The 20,904-nt window shown below is 44.5% G+C and overlaps 1 protein-coding gene across 1 annotated transcript; it reads left to right on the top strand.

Moving 5' to 3' along the window:
- The first annotated feature begins 218 nt into the window (after positions 1–218).
- RNASEL (ribonuclease L) lies at positions 219–18,041 on the top strand. The gene is made up of 7 exons (XM_059937585.1): positions 219–322; positions 2,543–4,207; positions 8,477–8,562; positions 9,818–10,023; positions 10,818–10,950; positions 14,864–14,997; positions 15,651–18,041. Exons 2-7 carry the CDS (start codon positions 2,731–2,733, stop codon positions 15,829–15,831), a joined length of 2,217 nt encoding a protein of 738 aa, XP_059793568.1. The 5' UTR covers positions 219–322; positions 2,543–2,730; the 3' UTR covers positions 15,832–18,041.
- Positions 18,042–20,904: the final 2,863 nt, after the last annotated feature.

Here is a 20,904-nt window from a genome sequence, read left to right as displayed (position 1 = left end):
CTTTGCTGTACACCTGAAATTAACACAACATTGGTAATCAACTACACGCCAATATAAAATAAAAGGTTAAAAAGCAAAAGAGCCACCGCTTTCCTCCAGGAGGTTCCAAGGTGCTACTAGCTCAGGCTACCTCTGCCGAGTGTAGGCGTGGTCCGTGACCCCGCCCTCCTCCTTTCACTCCCCTTTCTAGGCTCCGCCCAGCTGGCTGGCTCCTTGACGCTCCAGCCGCAGGAGGAACTGTTTCCGTGCTGGCTACAGTGTTTGAGGGTTAGGTGCTGCCAGAGAAATAACCAAGGAGGAGGCGTCTTACCTGACTTAGAAGGTAAGGTGGGCAGAAGGAGGAGAGCTGGGAAAGCTTGAGAAGTTGTTTTCTTTGAAGGAGTCCTTGGGCTCTGGGGACTGGAGATGACAGTGGGTGTGGAACTGGAGGAGAGGAAGGAGCGCACAGAGCCAGCTGGCCAGCCCCAGGGGGCCCTTCGGGCCTGAGCCCACCAGAGGTTCCCAGGGTTCTCTCACAATCCACACGTTATTTATGCAAGTCATTTCAGTTTATCAGGCGCGTCTTGTCGTGTGGAGAAAATGAAACTGAAAGCAGGGCTCTTCCCTTGCAGTGTTTTTGATGGGTTGTTTTCATTTTCTACTCTATTTTACCTGGGGTTTCTTTTATTACTATTATTATCATTATCGTCATTTTTATTTGCATTTCCTCAAAAGGAGTCCAAGATGTGGTATTCTTAAACGATTGTATTACACTGAAGTTAGCAGTTGGAGGTGGGCTGGAATAAATAAAGGACCAGAGAAGGAAAGAAGTTCGAAGAAACCCTGAGTCTTCCAGGTTTCTTCGAGCTTCTTTCCTTCTCTGGTCCTTTATTTATTCCAGCCCACCTCACACCCACTGTCACCGGAAGTGTTTACACAAACATTGGGTCCAGAGAGTTCATTACCGGGTGATTGTGCTTCCGCTGCACATTTGATTAGACCTCTGAGGTAGGGGCTTTGACACTGTCGGAGGGGTGAGATTGCTGAAAAATGGTTGCTCTGTGAATTTTGCAGCAGATGTAGTTATATAAATCTTCAGGTAACAGTTTGCTGCCATCTGCTATTTGAATTGGGTCTAAATTGCTCAGATCTGATCAAGGGCAGTTGGATTAAACTGACACCCCAGGTTCCCTATTTGTGTAGTGTGTATATGCACATGGGTGGGGAGACTGGGATTTGTTAACTTTTGTTTTCATAAACGGACGTCATTAGCTCTACCATTTATTGAAGGCTTGATATTTCCCCCTCTCTCTACTTCAATGCACTTTATATGGGGGACTGTATTTATTATTGCCCCCATTTGAGGGAACAGAAAATTGAGACTCAATGATCTAAGGTTACACAATTAGGAATAAGAGTCTAGAATTACACGACCAGGGGCTCACACTTAGATCTTGCTGAGTTGGGAGTCCGAGTTCTTAACCATACGCTACACTAGTTTGAACAGGACCGCACGTGTGCAAAGAACCAGGGCTGTGCTGAGCATGTTCAACCAGAAACACAAACTGATGAAAAACACTATTTTCTTATTAAATGAGGGTTCTGGTTTTTTTAAAAGGCCATCTATTTCTAGTAAGAGTATGTTTATATGGCATTGGAAAAAAAATGTATTAATATAGGTTGAGAATCCTAAAAACAATCACAGCCTTTGACTCGGCATTCAGTTCTTTGAAACCTATCCTAAGAAATCCATTATAAGATCTATCATAAGAAAACAAGCTAAAATAAGCTAAATTTGCTCTGACATTATTTAGAATTGTGAAAAAAATAATCATTTTGAAACTCTGTTTTAAAAGTTATTTTAAAAATTTGCTTCATAGTAGAGAACTGAAAAACCTCTCTGATGGCATATTGCATAGCCATTAAAATGTTTTAAAACACTTGTAATAATATAGGACATTATTTATAGTAAGGCATTAAATGAAAGGTGGCAGGATACAAAGTTACTTACAGAGCATGAGCCCAACTATTTTTTAAAAAAATCTATAGAACTATACTAAAATATTAACAAATACCTGTTCTGGGCAGTGGGAGAATAAAGTAATAATTTTCTTGTTTAAAATTTGTATATATTTATGATATTCTATAATAAAAATTTCTATAATAGATGTATTTTGAAAAAGTTGCTAGTAAAATTAATTTCTCGAATTCAAATGTTTTCTTTTTTTTTTACAAATTTATTTATTTTTGGCTGCATTGGGTCTTCATTGCTGCATTCAGGCTTTCTCTAGCTGCTGCGAGCGGGGGCTACTCTTCGTTGCGGTGCGCGGGCTTCTCATTGCGGTGGCTTCTCTTGTTGTGGAGCACAGGCTCCAGGCGCATGGGCTTCAGTAGTTGTGGCACATGGGCTTAGTTGCTCCACGGCACGTGGAATCTTCCCGGAGCAGGGTTCGAACCTGTGTCCCCCTGCATTGGCAGGCAGATTCTTAACCACTGCGCCACCAGGGAAGTCTAAATGTTTTTTCACTATTATAAAATTATAAAGCTCCTCTCTCATTTCCAGGTGGAAAGTCAGAAGACTTCAAGGGTATTGCCCTTCCTGATACTGGTGGTCTGTAGCCAGATAATTCTGATTTACCCTGACAGGATTTTCTAAGAGTTCCACGTCTCTTTGATCAAATCCCAAGGAGATAAGATTTTCATTTTCTTGAAAAAAAGGCAAAAAATTTGTAACCAGTGGTATTTACCATCATGGAGACCAAGAACCATAACAATCCTCAGGAAAGACCCACACCCTCTGCTAATGGGAGGGCTTCAGTGGAAGACAATCATTTGTTGCTTAAAGCTACTAAAAATGAAGACATTAAGCTGGTCCGGCGATTGCTAAAAAAAGGGGCTGATGTCAATTTCCAGGATGAAGAATTTGGCTGGTCACCTTTGCATAATGCAGTACAAAGTGGCAACGAGGACATGGTGGATCTTCTGCTTAATCATGGTGCTGAGACTTGTCTGCGGAAGAGGAATGGGGCCACTCCCTTCATAGTTGCTGGCATCGCTGGAAATGTGAAGGTGCTCAAACTTTTACTTCCGAAAGTAGCAGATGTCAATGAGTGCGATGTTCATGGCTTTACAGCTTTTGTGGAAGCCTCTGTGTATGGTAGAGTTGAAGCCTTAAGGTTCCTGTATAAGAATGGAGCAAAGGTGAATTTGCGTCGAAAGGCAAAGCAGGATCAAGAGAAGATTAGGAAAGGAGGGGCCACTGCTCTCATGCATGCTGCTGAAGAAGGGCATGTAGATGTCGTGAGGATCCTCCTTCATGAGATGGGGGCAGATGTCAATGCCCGAGACAATATGGGCAGAAATGCTTTGACCTATGCTCTTCTGAACTCTGATGGTGAGAAGGTGAAGGCCATTACTCGCCTTCTGCTGGACTGTAAGGTTGATGTCAGTGTGAGGGGGGAAGGAAGGAAGACGCCCCTGATCCTGGCAGTGGAAAAGAAGAACCTGGGTTTGGTGCAGATGCTTCTGGAACAAAAACATATAGAGATGAATGACACAGACATTGAGGGCAAAACAGCACTGCATCTTGCTGTCGAACTCAAGCTGGGGGAAATCGCCAAGTTGCTGTGCCACAAAGGAGCCAGAACAGACTGTGGAGACCTTCTTGCCATAGCAAGGCGCAATTACGACCGTGACCTTGCAAAATTTCTTAGGCAGCATGGAGCCGTAGAAGATTTTCACCCTCCCACTCAAGACTGGAAGCCGCAGAGCTCACGTTGGGGGGAAGCCCTGAAACATCTCCACAGGATATACCGCCCTATGATTGGCAAACTGAAGATCTTTATTGAGGAAGAATATAAAATTGCTGACACTTCTGAAGGGGGCATCTACCTGGGGTTCTATGAAGACCAAGAGGTAGCTGTGAAGCTATTCTATGAAGGCAGCACACATGGACAAAATGAAGTCTCGTTGTTGCAGAGCAACCGAACCAACAGTAATGTGGTGACATTCTATGGCAGTGAGAACTACAGGGGCTCTCTGTATGTGTGCCTCGGCCTGTGTGAACACACACTGGAGGAGCACTTGGCCGACCACAGAGGGGAGGCTGTGCAAAACAAGGAAGATGAGTTTGCTCGAAATGTCCTCTCATCTCTATTTAAGGCTGTTGAGGAACTACACCTGTCTGGATACACTCACCAGGATCTGCAGCCACAAAACGTGTTAATAGGTAAGTCCCCAGTCTTCTCTTAGAAACGTAGGGTCTTTAGTACGAGAGGAAAGGATTTTCCTGGCAGAACAGGGAAGAACTAGGGTCAGTGTGGATTGTTCAGTTTGAGGATTAATGTAACGAATCCATAGTTACAGGGCAACCTCTCCTGCTACCAGGTATAGCCCGTATTCCATGTGGAGGTCGAGGATGCCAATGGAATAGCAGGCTAACCTTATACTGCCCTTGGCAAATACAAATATGAAGGTAGGTCTTGGATGGAGCCAGCTCCAGAAGTTTGAACTCTTAGAGTAGTCTGCAAGTCAGGGAACCTAGAAAGTGTGTTCCTTCAGAGAAGGTGGCAGTTACAGTGAAACTTAATGGCAAAACCGAGGTTACAATTGGGATCCAGGTTAAGATGTGACACAGTGAAACATACTGCAAGCAGGCCGAACAAGTCAGTGTCCACTGTTGCAAACCAAAACCAAAATAAACTAAAGCAACATTCAAGGATACAAGCAGAGCTGAGGGCTTCCTTGGTGGTGCAGTGGTTAAGAATCCGCCTGCCAATGCAGGGGACACGGGTTCGAGCCCTGGTCTGGGAAGATCCCACATGCCGCAGAGCAACTAATCCTGTGCGCCACAACTACTGAGCCCGTGAGCCACAACTACTGCAGCCCATACACCTAGAGCCCGTGCTCCACAACAGGAGAAGCCACCTCAATAAGAAGCCCACACACTGCAATGAAGAGTAGCCCCCGCTCGCCACAACTAGAGAAAGCCTGCACAGCAACGAAGACCCAATGCAGCCAAAGAAACAAACAAAAAAACCAAGCAGAGTAGGGAACAAATGTATGGACCCCAAGGGGGTGAAAGGTGGGGAGGGGCGGTGAGATGAATTGGGAGATTGGGATGGACATATATACACTAATATATATAACATAGATAACTAATAAGAACCTGCAGTATGAAAAATAAATAAATAAAATAAAATTCAAAACTTAAAAAAAAAACAACAAAAAAACCCAAGCAGAGCTGAGTGTGAAGTCCCGGGGGGCAAGGTGGTACAGTAAAAAGAGCCCCGGCTTCAGCCATGTTTAAGGAGCCTTGCAGCCTTGTCCCACCACTTTGTGGTTTTGTAACCTCAAGCAGGTCACTTAATTCTGTGAGCATTGGTTTCCTCACTTGAGACTGATAATACCTCCTTCATAAGGTTGTTATGACGTCTAAGTGTAGTATGTCAAATGGACAAGTCATCTGTCCATTGTAGGTGCCCAACAAAGGCCAGGTACTTGTCTAGAGGGCTAAGCAGAAGCAGATAACTAACCTACAGATATGCACTGACATTTAAGCTTGGTGTAAGGGACCAGGGCAAAAAGAAGATGTGGGTACTGAGAGTCAGAGAAGAGTACTTAAGGTCCTGGAAGAGAGAAATAGGTAGACGTAAGATCTGGTTTTAGTTTGAGGACAGGTGCTTGTGGCACTCCTTCCTGGTTTTAAGCAGCTTCGCTGGGGAGACTGACAAGGGCCAGAAATATGTGCAACTCTACCCAGTAAGGAAGAGTCTTTGAGGTTCAGCCAAAGGTGAGGTCCTTCCCAAGTTTACCTGCTGATCTTGATGCAAAAGGGTCACACATCACGTTCTAAAGAAAAATAATTTGTGCCTACCTATTCTTTGAAATTTCTAGCACCACTTCTTCCATTCTTAAGCTTGAACAGGAAAGAATTGATTATATTTCTGCCTCAAGGTGGCGAACCTAGCACATACTGCAGACTCTTCCCTGTGTTAAATCCCTCAAATGATGGGAAAAGGTTTCTAAATGAATTCATAACCGAGATCAACGTTAAAAAAAGAATTCCTAGAGGACAAAATCCTTGAAGAATCATGGAGAGACTAAACATAGATAGGATGGGATTGAAGAATAACACAGGAGCCCAGGACAAATGCAGGAAGCCACAGGGAAACATTCCTCATGAAAGTAGGAACAGTGTAGAAAAGTGCCACTCCAAAGTGATGGAAGCCAGAAGCAGGAGAGGACCAAGGACCAGCTAGCAGGCAGATTGCTGCGTCAGTCGACACTAGGCAGATCAAACCCTGGGCTTCCCCTCTTCCCCAGGGACCAAGCATCTATGACAGACCTTTCTTCTACAGACAGGGGGACTGCTTGAGACACTGGGTCATTGGTGATATCAAGAGAAACAAAGAGCAGTTAAACATGCAAGATTTCTGCCAAAGCAGCTACTAAGTGGCATGTCCTGCTTCCCCCAGAGCTTCACTGAATAAAACGCAAAGCAGAAGCTCTGACGACTGCTTCCCTCCCTCCGCTATGTTGGGTGGCATTAACAGAAGCAACTCGCAGGACGTCAGGGAGTCTCAACCGCAAAGTAAGACTTACAGTCGAAAATCACTTAGGATTTTTAAGAGGTGCCAATACCGTGAAAGAGATGCATGAAACAGAAGAATTTACACCCAAAGAAACATAGCTAACCAAATGTGTAAGTCTCCATGGCTGTTAAAGAAATTGTCACAAACCTGGTGGCTTAAAACCACAGGAATTTAATCTCCCACAGTTCTGGAGGCCAGAAGTATGAAACCAATTCCAAGGGCACCAAATCAGGTGTCAGCAGGGCCAAATTCCCTCTCTACGCTGTAGTACAGAAACTGGGCGTAAGTATTAACATTTTTTATAGCACTTTAACAATGTCTGTTGAAACTAAAAATAAAAAATTGAGGAGTGTAAAAAAAAAATCAAATGTTAGAAGAGATGTGAGGTATTCCATTAGGTACTTTCAAATTTCAGTAGCAGAAAACTCGACTCCAAGTGGCTTAAATAAGTGAAGGGAGTTTATCACTTCAAATAATTGAAAGTGGTCTGTGGTTTACGATCTGCACCCCATCTGCCCCTTCAACCTCATCACAAGCAACTTTCTGACTCTGTCCCTCCTCCCCAAGTGCACACTTGGGCCTTCCTTCTGCCAGAGTGGAATTCTCCACGCATTCCTATCTGGAATTCTCTCTTCCCTCTCTTCCCCATTCCACTCACCTACCCAAATTCTACTTTCTGATCTTTTCTGTCTAGGCGTCTCTTCCTTTTTTTTTTTTGGCTTCACCATGCGGCATGTGGGATCTTATTTCCTCAACTAGAGATTGAATCCATGCCCCCTGCAGTGGAAGTGTGGAGTCCTAACCACTGAACCGGCAGGGGATTCCCTAGGCGTCTCTTCCTTAAGGAAAACTTCTCCACCCTCCCCGCCCCCCCACCCGCCAGCCATGTAGCTCTTCTTGTGATACACTTTTAGGGCATCCTGCACTTTTGGCTAGCATTTTCAAAATTGCAATTAATTTAATGTTTATCCTCCTTTAGTATCGGTCTCCTTGCCCAGAGACTCTAAACTCTGTAGGGCCAGGACTGTGTTCTCCTTCCTCACCATCATTTTTTCCCCCTCACTAAACATTTGTTGAATGATTTAATGGGTTCCTTTTGGTTAGACTCTGAGTTTCCTCACAACTCTGATGTCTAAGTTCATGATGAAAGGAGTTTGAGAAGCACACAGTTGTACTGGCCATCATCCTACGTGGGGTTACCCAGCCTTCCTCTCAGACTCCTTTAAGCCACCTCTTCGAGGACAAATTACTGACTCACCCACCTTTCATTTCGTTCCTGACCTCTCTCATCCATGCATCCCTCTTTCTGAGGACTTAGTGGCTTCCTTTACGGGAGGAAGATTCTGAAGGGGGCCAGGAGGCAGTGACTCATTCCAAGCACATGGTTTATTCGTGGTAACAGATGACAACGTCTTAGTGGGCAGTAACTAGTGGGCTTGATTTGGTGCATACTTGATGCTTGGTGCTTGGTACTTAAGCACTTGATTTGGTGCTTAAGTATACTTAAGCATACTTAAGGTGGTCTTGGATTTGGACCCTTGTTGTTTAGTTGTTCTTTAGCTATAGGATGTAACCTTAACTCCTGCCAGCAGCTTCTTTACAAATCTGTGCTCTTTGACCCCAGGAGTTGCATGACTGGGGAGCTGGTTATACTTATCCTCATGCTTCCCCACCGCTTGGCTTGGAACAAATAAAATGTAAGTCCTGCTCTTGGCAGATACCGAAGAGATCAAACGACACAGTGCACATGACAGTGTTTTGAGAAGCAAACAACAAAGCAGATATGAGCTTATCATTGTCTTCCTCAGAGACGATAGATTGTACATTGTGTTACAGACTTATTTAAATTAATTACAGCATGGAGAATGAGGATTTTCAATGCATCTCTACAAACTATCCCTTAGATTCCAAGAATGGCGCTTGCCTGGCAGATTTCGATAAAAGCGTCAAGTGGACTGGAGATCCACAGGAAATCGAGAGAGATCTAGAGGTAATTTCTACAAACAATTTACTTTTCCATCTTTCTGCTTCCTTCTTTGTTCATTACCTTACTCCCTGTGGCCAGTTAGAGGATGTTCCTATTTCAACCAGAAGGAAAGACGTCTCAAGGCATTTCCCCGGTACTCATTGCCTTCACTCCCTTGCAGACAGCAGTATTTCCCCAAGTGGGTGTGGGGTTGGCCATCGCCGTGGCCCCTTTCTCTATCTCTTTAGATCTCTCTCTGACCCCACAGGCTGAATAGTAAATACACTGAGCATGCAACAGTTCTTCCAGAATTACCGCCAGGAGATTTTCTCCAAAAGAATTCCACAATTCCTGTAGGAGGTATTTTCTGCCTAAAGACAAAGTAAATGAGATTTCTTTTCCCACTCTATTCAAACACGTGTGCCAAACTCCTAGGAGGGCCAGCGACTGAGGCCCCCTGAAGCACAGCGGAGGGATGGGATCGATCCGCAACTCGAAAGAGACTAAACTTGGCCCCAAAGGTTAAGGTCCTGAAAGAACTGTTTCTCCAGAGAGGAGACAGAACAGAGACATAGCCTCTGCAGACCACAGCTCCCAGATAGATTCTGAGCTTGTCAGGGCAGCTCTTGCCTGGAGTTCTCCAGGGTGCTGAACTTCCAACCCAATAGACAAGAACTCTCCATCCATGCCTGGCCTTTCTGGTTCAGTGGCTCCAGGTCTTAGCTCCTTCCCTGACTGGTGTCCTTCCCAGTGCAGTTTCTATGCTGGCCTCCTTCCTGGTCCTTCTTCCCTGCTGTGCCCTGACTCCTGGGGCCTTCACTCTATTCTGCGGGACCTGGTCTGGCTCCTTTATCTGTGGCCTGACGTAGGCCCGACCCAAAGTCCCAGTTCCCAGCCAGACTCTGAGCATCCCCCTTGTTTAAAACCTTCTCCCTTTGCCCTGTTTATCTTAATTCTATCCGTACTTTGAGGTCTAGCTCAAATTCCTCTTCCTCAAAGCAGTCTGCCCTGACAACTCTGGCCTGGGATTATCTGTTGTTCCTTATAAACCTAAACCTATAAGCTATACTACCTTGAAGAGGTAGTATACTAAACTATACTACCTTGAAGAGTTCTCTATGCGCAAGCCCATGCCTTCTCTCCCTGACCAGGCTGTGGAATCTCCTCGAGATTCTACCCGTTTTCCATTTGCTCATAGCCTGCGCCACACCCTCCAAAGTTCCCCAAATAGAGTGATAATTCATAAGCACTTTTGGCTTGATTTATGGCTTTCGTGTAGGCCCTGGGACTGCTGGTCCTGTACGTGGTCAAGCAGGGAGACATTTCTTTTGAGAGGCTGAAGGATCTAAGACCTGAAGAGTTGATGCAACTTTCTCCAGATGAGGAAACTCGGGACCTCATTCATCACCTGTTCTTCCCTGGGGACAATGTGAAGGACCATCTGAGTGGCCTGCTGGGTCATCCCTTCTTTTGGAGTTGGGCGAGGTAAGGAAAACTGAGTGTATATTACAGGCCTCCAAGACAGAGACAGTGAGTGTATTAGTCAGGGCTCTTTATACATATACAAAATAAGGAAATGCCTCATGCAATATTGGGGCTGAGAAGTTCCACTATTTGCCATCTTCAAGCTGGTGACCCAGGAAAGCCAATGGTGTAATTTCACCTGAATCCAAAGGTGTGGGAACCAGGGGAGCTGAAGATGTAGATTCCAGTAAGGGTCTGAAGGCCTGAGAACTAGGAGAGCTGAGGGCAAGAGAAGAGCCGTGTCCCAGCTGAAGCAGCCAGGCAGAGACGGGCGGATTTCCCCTTTCGTTCTACTCAGGCTCTCCGTAGATTCAATGATGCCCACTCACACTGGGGAGGGCCGTCTGGTTTACCGAGTCCACTGGTTCAAATGCTAATCTCCTCGGAAACATCCTCTCAGACACACCCAGAATAATATTTAATCTGGGCCCTGTGTGGTCAGTGAAATTAACACATAAAATTAACCGTCATGGTGAGGTGGGCAGGAGTCAGGCTGGGAATCAGCAGACCCAGGCTTTTCTCTCAGCTTGGCATTTCCTGGCTGGGTGTCATTGGAGCAGTGACTTAACTTCTCTGGATCTGGTTTTCTCCACTGAAGAATAGAAAAAAGATGAGGGAAAAGAGAGAGAGAGAGAGCTCTCCCCTTATGCAGATTTTAGAGACATGCTTTTACTACTCGTATCGAAAGCCAAAATCTAATAGTTCTGTAAAGAGTGGGAAGGATGGAACAACCGTGATAATTCCGTCATTCTCAGCCGCTACAGGACCCTGAGGGATGTGGGAAATGAATCTGACATCAAAAAGAGAAAGGCTAATGGCAAGGTCTTGAAGCTTTTGCAACCTGGAACATCTGAACTTTCCACAAGTTTTGCCCAGTGGACAACTAAGGTATGAACAGCTCCTATGGTCTGGGAGTTATTCCAGGAGGAAGAATCTGTGTCATGTGTTGTGTTGGTTTTCCTAACTTTTTTATACTATGGGCCTGGTCCAACCAAGTGGTGAGAAAGGGGATTTTCCTTTCCCTCCTCCCAGCCCAGGTCCCTTCTGCCCTTTTGAGTCTCTGCTCCAGGCCAGGCCCTCCTGAGAGACTCATCCAGCCTCCTCTTTAGGATGGCCTTGTCACAGCCCAAGAGCCTTTTTCTTTTCTGTGACTCTTTCTCTCAAGCCTTGTTTTCTGAGCGAGGTCTGACTAATAATTCTATTTCCACTGTGACAAGAGCAGCCGATTAAATAGAGTTTAGCCCAAAGGAGGTCCTGCCCCATGGGGCATTCCCATCCAGGCAGACGGGCTGCTTCTGCTGCCAGTGAACAGCCCAGCCTGAGCACCCATATACACACCTGTTTTCTGTATGAGAGAAGGGAAACTGAAAAAAAAAGAAAAAAAGATGATCTTTCAAATTCCTCCTCTTCCAGAGAAGGTCCACTCAATGTAGTGGAACATAAAAATTAATCACCCTTTCAGTCTAGTCAGTACTATCAGAACTTTCGTTATTATTAATGAGCAGACATCTATCAAGTACCAGTATGTGTTAGGCCCATGCAAGGTCAGAGATATACAAAACAGAGTACAGCATCCATGTGGGGCGGAGAGACCCACAGAATGATGGCTGTGGGATACATGCTGGGTACCCCAGAGACATGGGCAAAGCATTATGGGAAAATCCATAACTCTCAAGTCTTTGAGTGAGACCAGCAGCTTCTGTATCTTAAGCCTGATGTAGGACTCTTGCTTCTTCCAACCCTCTTCATTTTTGCGTCTCATTTTGCTTTCCTTCCCTTGCTTGCCTCTAGACCACATATCACACTCATAATTGCTGGCTTAACGTCTCTCCTTCTTGCTACCCAGTAAGTTCCACCAGGGCAGAGACCATCCGTTGTCTTGTCTGTCATTGTATTCTTGGCATGGAGTAGGTGTGCCATGACTCTTTGCTAAATGAATGTCTATAAAAGTTCAGCTAAAAATTAAACTTGTAGAAACAAAGACATTTGAAACCAGAGCAGATGATAGTAATAGCTAACGATCACATAGTGCTAACTCTGTGGCAGCTGTAGTTCTCAGGACTTTGCATGAGTAACCACAGTTAATCTTTACAACAGCCTCTGAGGCAATTAGCTCCATCTTGCAGGTGGGCAAACTGAGGCACAGACAAGTGATTTGTTTCAAAGGCACAGAATCAGTAAAGGGTGCAGCAGGATTTGAAGCTGGGCACTCTGGCTTAAAGGCCATGTGCTAACCTGTAGCTGATAGAGATTGTCATTTTCTTTTTCTTTATAATGTCTGAGACAGAGAGACAGGACTACAGGCAACAGAAAGGAGAAATCCAACCTCAAGACTGAAGTGCTAATAAAAGTGGTTGCAAAAGTAGAAATAAGAGAAGTATAGAGCACAAAGCACAGAAGAAGCAGGTGATGAAAGCTATTGTTTCCCTTCTTTTCTCACTCTCCACTCAGTGTTAAATGGAGCATTATTTTCAGACCATATAGGAAAGTCGTTCTCTTGAAGGTTAATTATCTGGCCTTTACTTTCTGTTTGAAAGCAGAAGCAAGGTTTGAGAAAATGCAGTGGTGTTGGGTAAATTATCAATCAAAGCCCAAAGGTCCGGAGGCATAAGAAGGAAGGACAGAATTGAAATGAAGAGGAAAGTACAAATAAAGAAAAGTGCTAACTATCACTAGAGAGATAAAGGTTATGGAGGTGATGGGACGTTATCAGTCATCAGAGGTGATGGGACGTTATCAGTCATCAGACGTGATGACACAGGCAGGTTCTAAGGTGCAAAAATGTAATTTTAAAAAGTGCTTCCAGAGAACAAGATACAACAACGAGGAACCTGGGAGACAAGGGGGTTGGAGAAAATTGGGGCTGAACCCAAAGATGCAAGACTCTATCATCCAGAGAAAGGAGCCTCAGTTTTATTTATAAACATGAAAAATAATGGTAGAACTACTTTTTTATCCTCAGATAATTTACGTAAGATTTTATTCTGATTGTACTTCAGATGACAAAAAGGATACCCAATCTACTGTAATAGAAGGTACAGAATTGAAAAGCGAATAGGAAAATAGAGATCCAGAAAAAAAGATAATACAAATGAGACCAAGTATTAAATGTGCCAATTCCCCTAGAGAAACATTTAAAACTGGTTAAAAATAAAAATATAAAAACGTATTTAGTCAGCAAAGTCCTACTGCATAGCACAGGGAACTATATTCAATACCCTCTCATAAACCATAATGGAAAAGAATGTGAAAAAGAATATGTATATATATGTATAACTGAATCACTTTGCTGTACCAGAAATTACAACTTTGTAAATCAACTATACTTCAATGAAAAATTGGGAAATAAAAAAAAAAAAAGGCCACGCACTAAAGCGGCTCACTGCACAATGTTATGATGCCGTCAAGTCCACCAAATCATTTACTTGCCAAGGAAATTGAGGCTCAGAGGTGGAACCCCAAATACTCAGGGCTGGAAAGCCAGAGGTTGGTAGAGCTGGGAAGAGAATTCTGTTCTTTTGTCTCCCAGTTCATTGGTTCTTTCCCTTAAACTTCATTGACATATGTTGAATTTTTTTAAAAAAATTTTCCATTTGTCCAAGTATTTTATTTGCATATTCCATATTTTTTTATTTTTTAAATTATTTATTTTAAAATTTTATTTATTTATTTATTTAATTTCGGCTGTGTTGGGTCTTCGTTTCTGTCCGAGCTTTCTCTAGCTGCGGCGAGCGGGGGCCACTCTTCATCGCGGTGTGCGGGCCTCTCACTATCGCGGCCTCTCTTGTTGCGGAGCACAGGCTCCAGACGCACAGGCTCAGTAGTTGTGGCTCACGGGCCCAGTTGCTCTGCGGCACGTGGGATCTTCCCGGACCAGGGCTCGAACCCGTGCCCCCTGCATTGGCAGGCAGATTCTCAACCACTGCACCACCAGGGAAGCCCCATATGTTGAATTTTGATTGACTTCAAGTCTTATCTTTTTGTTTTCATTTTCAGCTTTGTTGTCCTGTTGATTTTGGTGACTTGCCCATTTTCCTGGGCGTGCAACCAGTTTTCCAGTGTGGACTCCACCTTCTTCACACGGCTGCCTCTCCTCGCACACATACGTGCTCAGCATTTCTCACATGTGCTCCACACATAGTGCCCCCAGGCAGGCTTCTAGTCACCAGTTACTCTTCCTAAGGGACCCTCTGGCTTCATGGTTGTTGCATCTTATTCTCTTACTCCAGACTCTTTCTACCTATCAGAGTCATCTACAAGAGGAAGGCATTATTAATATGAGAGCAGCTGCCCTGGGACACCTAGGGACAAGGAGAAACATGTAACCTTTGGAAACATAATTACAAAAACAAAACAAAAGAAAGAACAACCACACTCACTATGGCAATGGCTGCAACGCCTGGTTTCAGTCAGGACAACCTTCTTGAAGGAGGAGATGTAATCAAGTATGAATTTGGAAGGGTGGCCACAAGGATAGTGCTACTGTATAGTGAGCAAATTTCCTCGTATAGTAGCCAACGATTTCCTAAACCATGTTTTAATGTAGTTAATTTCTATGAAAACAATTCTCTTGGAAAATAGATACATGAATTTAAAGATATTTATAATTCCACATCCAAACACAACTACAGTTAGCATTGTGGTGTACGGTGCTTACTTCCATTCTTTTCTTTGTATTAATTTGCTTTATTAATTAGTGGAAATTTTGACATATGTTCAAATTTGTATTCTGCCTTTTTGTATTAACATTCAGGATTTATTTTGTGTTGCTACCACGTTTTTGTGTAATTTTTTTTTTTAGATTGACCAATTTGTGATGAAAGAAATGAATAAGTTTTATGAAAAAACAGGCAATTTTTATCAGGACACTGTGGGTGACCTGCTGAAGTTCATCCGGAATTTGGGAGAGCACATTCTTGAAGAAAAGAATAAAGAGTTAAGTCATGTATGAGAAGTCATGTATGAGATGAGAATAATTTTAAAATTCCAGCTCTAAATTTATATCTGCTATTTGATGGAAAGAAGAAAATTTATTTTGGTGAAAGTCATTCCTCCTTCTGTTTGGAAAAGGGCCATCACAAGGGTCTTACAGTCAACAGTGGACATGCCCTGCAGGTTCTCCTCTTCCTTTTCGGTTTTTGCTGAGCCCCCTTGAACAGCAGGCTAGCAATTCTTGTGTGAAGAAACACAGGGGACTGCGTGGCTGGGTAAAGCGAATGTAGCATTAGAAGAGTAGCCCCGTGTTAATCCAATTAGCTTTTGCTACCAAAAATCTTAGCTGCAAACTCACAAAACACTTGCAGTTTTCAGGGCTCTTTTGGATTTCAGCACTGTAGATAAGGGATTGTGGGATTGTATTATGTACACTTTATGGATAATAAAACTGAGGTTCATAAAACTTAAGTTGCCAAAGTTTAGTCCATTAGTTGAAGAGTCAGGAGATGAATCTTGCTCTGTCAGATTCCAAAGTCCTCATTTATTCTGCTCTAGAAACCAGGGGAGCAAAAAAGATTTCCAGGGCCATATGCTATAAAGGGGGGATACAGAGTTTGGGGCAAGAATATAAAAATATTTATGTTTCATTTCAGGATGAAGTCAATAATTGGAGAACCTTCCCAGTATTTCCAGGAGAAATTTCCCGATCTGGTCATGCATGTCTATAGGAAACTACAGAACACAGAATACACAAAGCATTTTCCAAAAACTCACAATCTAAATGAGCCTAGGTGTGATGGAGGTGGTGGTGGTGAGCAGGCTGGCCAGCCCTAGTGCCTTTTGAATTCAGGGAAGTACTTTTTTGCTGTGTAATTCTGGGCGAGTCACAACTCTCTGGGCCTCTTGACATTTTTTTTTGTTTTTGGCCACACCACGAAGCATGTGGGATCTTAGTTCCCCCACCAGGGACTGAAGCCATGCCCCCTGTAGTGGAAGCACGGAGTCCTAACCACTGGACCACTAGGGAATTCCCTGGGCCTCTTGACTAACCTGGTTGCTTGTGAGCAATGAATTGGATAGCTGATGTGTCAGTTCCTGGTGCCATGCTCAGCATTCTCCACGTTTACAACAAAAAAAGCATATGCTCAAACTACCCTAGTCCTTTCTAAGGGTAAAGCTTAGTGGCAGGAGCTGGGAGAGCATCCTGCTAAGATTCGTCTTGTCAACTGCACCAAAGGAGTGAGTTCCTAGACCTCTAATGCTTTATGTTTTACATCAATTATCTCATGAAATTCTCCCAACAACCTTGCCAGATAAGATTAATATCCCCTTTTAGGAACTGAAGAGCCTGAGAGACTCAGGGAAATTGAACTCCTTGCCCCAGATTATACAACTTGCACAGAGCGCAGTATAAATGGACGTGGTGTTATTGTTACCTCTCACTCAGCACCTTAGAACTTAATTACTAGCTCAGAGCTCTTCTGCATGAGACCCAAAAGGTCAAAGGGGCTCTGGGTGGCTCATTCATTCATTCAATATTTGTTGAGCGCTAACTAGTATAAGTCTAAGCACCAACTGTATGAAATGCATTCCTTCTAGAATCACCTGTGTTGGTTTTCTATTATGTTAAGGCTGTATTTCTCAACTGTAGGCAATCTTGCCCTTCAGGGGCCATTTGGCAATTAAAATGTCTGTCAAAGCTGAGGGTAGGGGGTTGTACTGGCATCTAGTAGATAGTGGTCAGGGATGCTGCTGAACATTCTATGATATGCACAGGATAGCACCCCCGAAACACAGAATTATCCAGAAGAACAGAATTATCGGTGACACTGAGGTTGAGAAGCTCTGCCTTAGCGGGCTGTGCTACGTTTGAGCTGGCTGGGAGCCCACGACTGCGGACTGTGTGGCTCACCTCACAGAGGAGTGACTCGAGTTTGATGTCTTGCTTTTGGATCTGCAGTGAGACCGTTCCAGGTTCACCCCCTCAGGAAGTCCTCTGAATGCCCTCACTTTCCACACCCCCGTCTGAGTGTCCTCTCTGGCTCCCTGGCACCCGTGGCCACACCAGAGCATTGCTTCTCTCCACCCAGAGCATGCTTCTTCCCCACTGGAATGATATATATATCATTGGCTCCTTCGGGCCAATGATATATATATTTTTTGATGTGTATCATTACAGCCTAGCAAAATGTCTGCCACATGGTAATGACCAATAAATATTCATTGAAAAATGAATGATCCATCTTCATACATGAGTAATAATGCTAGGATACATTTCGAGGGTGTTTTATAATTTATAAATTACACCTGCATATTTTACCTCTTTTAGTTTTCAAAATAATCCTGTAAGATAAGTGTTGTGATCGTCATTTTGCAGATGAGGAAACTAAGGTTAGAGACGTGTTGATTTCCTCTAATGCATGGGAAGTGTCACTGTCTGAATTTGAAAAGATTTTCTGGCATGAAGTCTGATGTTCTTTCCATTTATCCTCACGGCGGTTGTGAAGATGAAGCTTTGTAAGGAGAGGGGCTGGGAGAAAAACCAGTGTCTTAGGTTCTTTCTGAAAAGGAGATGGTCTTGACTTCCCTGGTGGTCCAGTGGTTAAGACTCTGCACTTCCAACGCAGTGGGTGCGGGTTCGATCCCTGGCTGGGGACTAAGATAACACATGCTGTGGGACCAAAAAATTAAAAATAAGTAAGTAAGTAAGTAAATAAATAAAAACGTTCTTTGGGACTTCCCTGGTGGTCCAGCGGTTAAGACTCCACATTTCCAACGCAGGGGGCACGGGTTCGATCCCTGGTTGGGGACTAAGATACCATATGCCACAGGGCGTGGCCAAAAATAAATAAATAAATAAAATTTAAAAAGGAGGTGGTCTAAAAAGGGTGTCACTGAATGAAATTAACAAGTAGTGGAAGAAACAAACTTAAGACTTTTCTTTATGGTTGTAGGAGCAGCAAGGTTGCTTTAAGTTTTAAAAGTAAGATTTGTTTTTCTGATTTGTAGTGAGTACTTGGATATGACAATCAAATGCCCATTTGTAAAGCATATTCAATAAAACTTTGAATTATCTGAATGTCTGATTTTCTCTGAGTGACATTTCTACTTTAGAGAGTAGGGATATCTACAATAGAAAATGCTCAGTGATTAATTCCTGGGTAAGTTTTAAGAAAGGCATCCTGCTCTTTAATAATGGGAAAAGGAGCCTAATTTCAGCCCTCCATTAATTCGGGAACAATACGCACCTTGGGGGTCCTTGCAGAAAAGGAAGGGTCTGATCATTGTACTCTCTACTTTAATCCTCTAAGGGTTTCTGTGGACATGCTGCAAATATTTCTTATTCAGTTGCCATTATCACAAACGTTTAATTGAGCTTGTAGTTCTTGTTAGGTACTGTGTTAGGCAAGGTGATTCTGTGCGTGGGCTTGTCAAGCAGAAGTGCCAGTTACACAGAGACGAGGGGAGCTTGCCTGCCTAGAATGCACTGAACAAGCAACATAGGAGAGAAAATTATGGTGAGAATAATAGTTCCCACCTCTTGAGCACCTACTGCTTTCCAGAGCCTAATGCTTTTATATATGACATCCCATAACAAACATGACAATGCCATAAGATGCAATTATTCCCATTTTACAGAAGAGGCAACTAACGCTCAGAAAGGATTGCTAAGTTGCCCAAGTTCATATGGGTAGTAAGTGGAAGAGCCAGGGTGCAAACCCAGGTCTGCAAGTCCAAAGGATGTGGTTTTTCTGGAGAGCCCAAGATGGAGAGTTCAGGTAGGTTGGATGGTCTTTGTGAGCGTGTGTATCGGGGCTTTCATCCATTCCTTCCTATTAAAGCCTAGGAGGTCAAGGTTACCCATGGCCTTCATAGCAACCAAATCCAATGGTCCTTCTCTGTCTTCATCAACCTCACACCACAGTTGATTCAGCTGACTACTCTTTTGCTCTTGCACCTGTCTTCTTTAGCACCTGCAGCACCACACTTACCTGCTTTTCCTCCCCAGTGGTTGCTCCTCCACAGTGTCCTTTTCCAGCTCCTTCTCTGCTCGACCCCTAAACATTGAGTGCCCCCGAATTAATCCTCAAGCAATTCACTTTTCCTCTTTTCTCCGTGGATGATCTTTTCAAATGCCATGACAAGTATCATCATAAATAGACAGATGATATCCACGTTCTGAAATTTATCCACGTAATTGCCTACAAATTATCAGTCTTGTTTGCTTCTTTTTTTCCCATACGCCCTACATCCAAGCTATTAATAAGTCCAGTTGGTTCTCTCACCAAAATAAATTCTAAATCTGTTCACAACCCTTTGTGTCTGCTGTGCTCAAACTACCGTCATTTCTCATTTGGACTGAAGCATGAGCCTTGTAACTGACTATTGTGTTTTCATCCTCGTGCCCCAACAATCTTTTCTCCACAAAGTGATCTTGAAAAAATATAAATCACGTCAGGTCGCTTCCCAGATTAAAATCCTTCAGTGACTTTCCATGGCAGTTAGGATAAAACCCAGCTGTTCCCACCACACACAGGGCCTTATGTGAGCTGACAGTGTCTATACCGTCGTGCCCATTGCTTTGCTCTCGTACCTTGCAGGCTCAACTCCTCCCACACTGGCCTTATCTCTGTTCCTCAAAAATGCTGAGACCAAGTCGAGGTCAAGATGATGGAATAGGAAGACTTGGGGTTCACTTCTTCCCACAAGTCCCCACATCTCTCCACTTCTCCCCACATCAAGAATACATCAACAAGTGGAACAATTCGCACAGAGCACCTGCTGAACACTAGCCTAGGACCTCAGACACCTAAAAGGACAAGAAAAGATCCCCACATAACTGGGTAGGACAAAGGAGAGAAAGGGAAGAAAAAGAAAAGAGGAAATGGGTTGGGACCTGCACCCGTGGTGGATAGGTGAAGGAGAGGAGAGGAGGAGGCCCGGGGAGTTGCACCCAGGGAGGCCCCCCACCAGTGGCAAAATATGCTGAAATAGAGGGGGAGCTTCAGGGGCTATCAGAAGAAAGTGCAGTGGCCCGTCTGTGGCAGGCAGGACAGAGCAAGACTTGCACAGATGGTCTGGGCCACAGTCCTGCACGCCCCACCCTGAGATGGGTGTCTGCCAATGCTGGCAGGGCCTGGGTGTTGAAGTGTGGGGTTAAGAGAGTGGACCTGGGGAAAGGACTGCTGTTGGTTGCGCGGAGATGGCCTGAAGGGACGGGAGTGAGGACCTCTGCAGTGGGGAATGCTTCTGGAGGAAGAGTGGACTGCCTTGGAAGTGAGGCACCATTGTTGAGTGGCACGCAAAGGGCAGGGCCACCATCGTGGGCCTCTCTCCCCACACACCAGCACCTGCCTCTGCAGGCACTGGGTGGGACTCCCAACAGAGTGAGCGCTCATGCCCCGGTCTGTCACAGCTTCCTGCCAGCCCTTGCCTCCGTGGGCCCTAGAGGGGGATCCCATGGGAGCGAGCGCACACACCCCAGTCACAGCTGCCTTATCCCCCTTCTGCCTGAGCAAGCACGTGCACCCCAGCTGGTAGCCACCTCTTGTCCCTCCCACCTAAGCAAGCAAGTGTGCCCAGTCAGTCGCTGCCTTCACCCCCTCTCATCTGGGTGGGAAGCAGATGCCTCAAGATGGCCCACAATCAGAGGTGGGGCTGAAACCAAAGCTGAGCCCCAGGGGCTGTGCAACTAAGGAAGAGGAACTGAAATCTCTCCATGCAGCTGCACACGCCATGGATTAAACCCCTGCTATCGGCCTGGTATATCCAACGCCTGCAGAAAATCTGAATGGACGAGTGCTCCCACAGCTGAGACCAGTCTAGCTTCAGCAGCTGTGGAATTTAGGGGCAAGTACACATGGGAGTTGGGCCAGGTCAGAGTCTGAGCTGCCCCCACAGTGCTCA

The sequence above is a fragment of the Balaenoptera ricei genome, chromosome 1 (assembly GCF_028023285.1).
Source record: "Balaenoptera ricei isolate mBalRic1 chromosome 1, mBalRic1.hap2, whole genome shotgun sequence".
Taxonomy (NCBI): Eukaryota; Metazoa; Chordata; class Mammalia; order Artiodactyla; family Balaenopteridae; genus Balaenoptera; species Balaenoptera ricei.
Note: the sequence above shows the minus strand (reverse complement) of the source record. Positions and strands in the feature narration are given on the sequence as shown.